We start from the raw sequence: 2437 nt of genomic DNA on the forward strand, positions 1-2437 counted from the left end.
GTAAACAGCTCTGCGAGAAAGAAGAGAAGCCTAACTATGCCGTCCTTGAAGAGAGGAACTTCTGCTGCTGCGACTCCTGTTGAGGAAGAGAATGAGAAGGAGAGAGATATAGAGCTAAGTCTTCAATGTAGGGTTTTAAATTATTTAGGGTTTTTTTATTTTAGGGATTTTTATTAAATTTAATTGATAGTATGATAGTTAGGGTCTCCAATGGAATTGATAGGGGTTTTGATTTTAGGGTTCAATTGAATTGATTGAATTGAATTGATAATGTGATATTTTTAGGGTTCAATTGAATTTATGATATCTAGTTTAGGGGTTTTAATGAAATTGATAATATGTTAAATTTTAGAGGTTATGATCAAATTGAATTGATAATGTGATATTTAACGATTTTGTTAAGAGGTTTTAATTTGAAATATGATATTTACGTGTTTTGATTAAATTGAATTGATAATATGTTCAATTTTTAGGGGTTTTGATCGAATTGAATTTTGTAATGTTTTTTAGAATATGACATCAAAAAGGGGTAAATTGCCACATGTTATGTATTCGTTTTGTAATGGTTTTTTTATTTTTATAAACATGCTAAATAACTTTTAACTTTTTTTTCTTACATGGTCAAGCCCCTCTGAGGTTTAGGTCCTAGCTCGGGCACTGTTCAATTGTAATGAAAAATCTGGATTTACAGAGGAAAGAAAACATTGATAATGTTCAAATGTTCAAATGGTCTTCATCTTCTTCTTCTTCCCGGTGGGAGAATCTAAATCCGGAAATACTAGCACTCATACTCGCTCGAATCCCTATAGAAGAAAGGGTAGGACTCGTTTCGTTGGTCTGCAAAAATTGGTTAGCATGCATTTGGGGACCTTATTGCTGGTCAAAAATCAACATCCAGAACTGGTGCCGGAAACGGGAACGTTCTGTCGAGGATGTTGACTTGGTGGCACATAAGCTTATGAACCGCAATAGAGGTTCATTTCGGTTGCTCTCTGCCTTCAAGCTTGGAAATCGAGGCTTCATTTCCGCTGCTAACTGGTAATTGATTATAAATGTTTTCCTATTTTTTGTGCTATTTCAATGTTTAATAATGGTTTCTTTGATACATATCACTGTAGAGAGTATAGTTATCGGTATTGAGATGTCTGAAAATCCATTTGAATTTAACTTTCCTTAAGTTTCATATTTGAACATAGACATTTGATTTACATACATGAATCTATCTATATGTTTTCTGTATCCGTAGGGGGAAAAACCTAAAAGTGCTGGAAATTCCAATGAGTGAAGTGACAGATAAAATGGTGGAAAGACATGTTGATTCACTGGTGAATTTAAGTGTTTTAGACATTAGTTATTGTTTGAATATCACAAGCAAAGGGATTGGAGTATTTGGGAAAAACTGCAAAGGCCTAACTGAGCTAAGAAGAAACTTCAGATTTGTCATGCTTAATGAAATTGATAATAGTGAGGCTATGGTGATAGCAAGTACAATGTCGGGTCTAAAGAAACTTGATATGTGTTTTGGGACTTTTGAAGAAGTTGGTCTTCAAGCCATACTTACTAATTGCAAGGCTCTTTCACATCTCAACATTCAAGGGTCTTGGAATGTGAATCTGGAAGGTGACGTTTTGGATAAGTGTTTGAAGCTTGAGTTTTTCAGTGAGAAAATATTTTTTAAGCAGTAGCAATATTGAATTGGAAATGCATTTGAGAGACATCTTCTAGATTGAGCTCTTCAAATCATGTATTCTGATGATGAATGCAATACAAAAGATGGTTGTACCTTTGATGCATATTTTCCATAGGTGAAATGTATATTTGAAACTCTCATGAATTTATTTTTTATTGATTAAATTATTTATCTGTCAAATGGATACATTGAGCCTTTGATCAGTTATTTTTAAACATATCAAGTTTTTAATATTTTGTTGAGAACTGTTTTCTCAAACAAAAACTACCTCTTTCCTTTCTTCTCTTTTTTTACTTACTATTTTGTGTCAAAGTCTTCAAGTCTTGCTCTTTTTTGTGGATCTACTTTGGGCCTCTCGTCGGGTTAGGTTTATTGTATTGTTTATTATTATATTTTCGTTAGATCTCTTTATCCGTTTGAATTGTATCTAATCTCTATTATTCTGCTATTTATACTTTTTTGGATTTAGCAAGAGCGGAAACCATTTATTTTATACTTGGATCAATATATATGCCTGATTGCAACAGAAGAAAGGACTCAGAGTCGAATGTTCGGAAGAGCCTAAATGATAAAGATTCGATTGCAGTTGTCTTTCTGCGGATTAGGGTTTAAATGAAATATATGTACGTTATTGTTTTTTTGTATATTTTATACCTTTTATGGATTTTATTGCTTTTTGTAGTCGTTTTTGTTCCATTATGGATTTTGTAAGGTTTTTTACCTTTTCTGTTTGTTGTTATACTTGTT

At 32.6% G+C, this 2437-nt stretch overlaps 1 protein-coding gene across 1 annotated transcript; it reads left to right on the forward strand.

Annotated features, from left to right (window-relative positions):
* Positions 1–696: 696 nt before the first annotated feature.
* Positions 697–1845, forward strand: LOC136232057 (F-box protein FBW2-like). Its single transcript, XM_066021101.1, has 2 exons — positions 697–1038; positions 1247–1845. Exons 1-2 carry the CDS (start codon positions 719–721, stop codon positions 1683–1685), a joined length of 759 nt encoding a protein of 252 aa, XP_065877173.1. The 5' UTR covers positions 697–718; the 3' UTR covers positions 1686–1845.
* Positions 1846–2437: the final 592 nt, after the last annotated feature.

The sequence above is a fragment of the Euphorbia lathyris genome, chromosome 6 (assembly GCF_963576675.1).
Source record: "Euphorbia lathyris chromosome 6, ddEupLath1.1, whole genome shotgun sequence".
Lineage (NCBI taxonomy): Eukaryota > Viridiplantae > Streptophyta > Magnoliopsida > Malpighiales > Euphorbiaceae > Euphorbia > Euphorbia lathyris.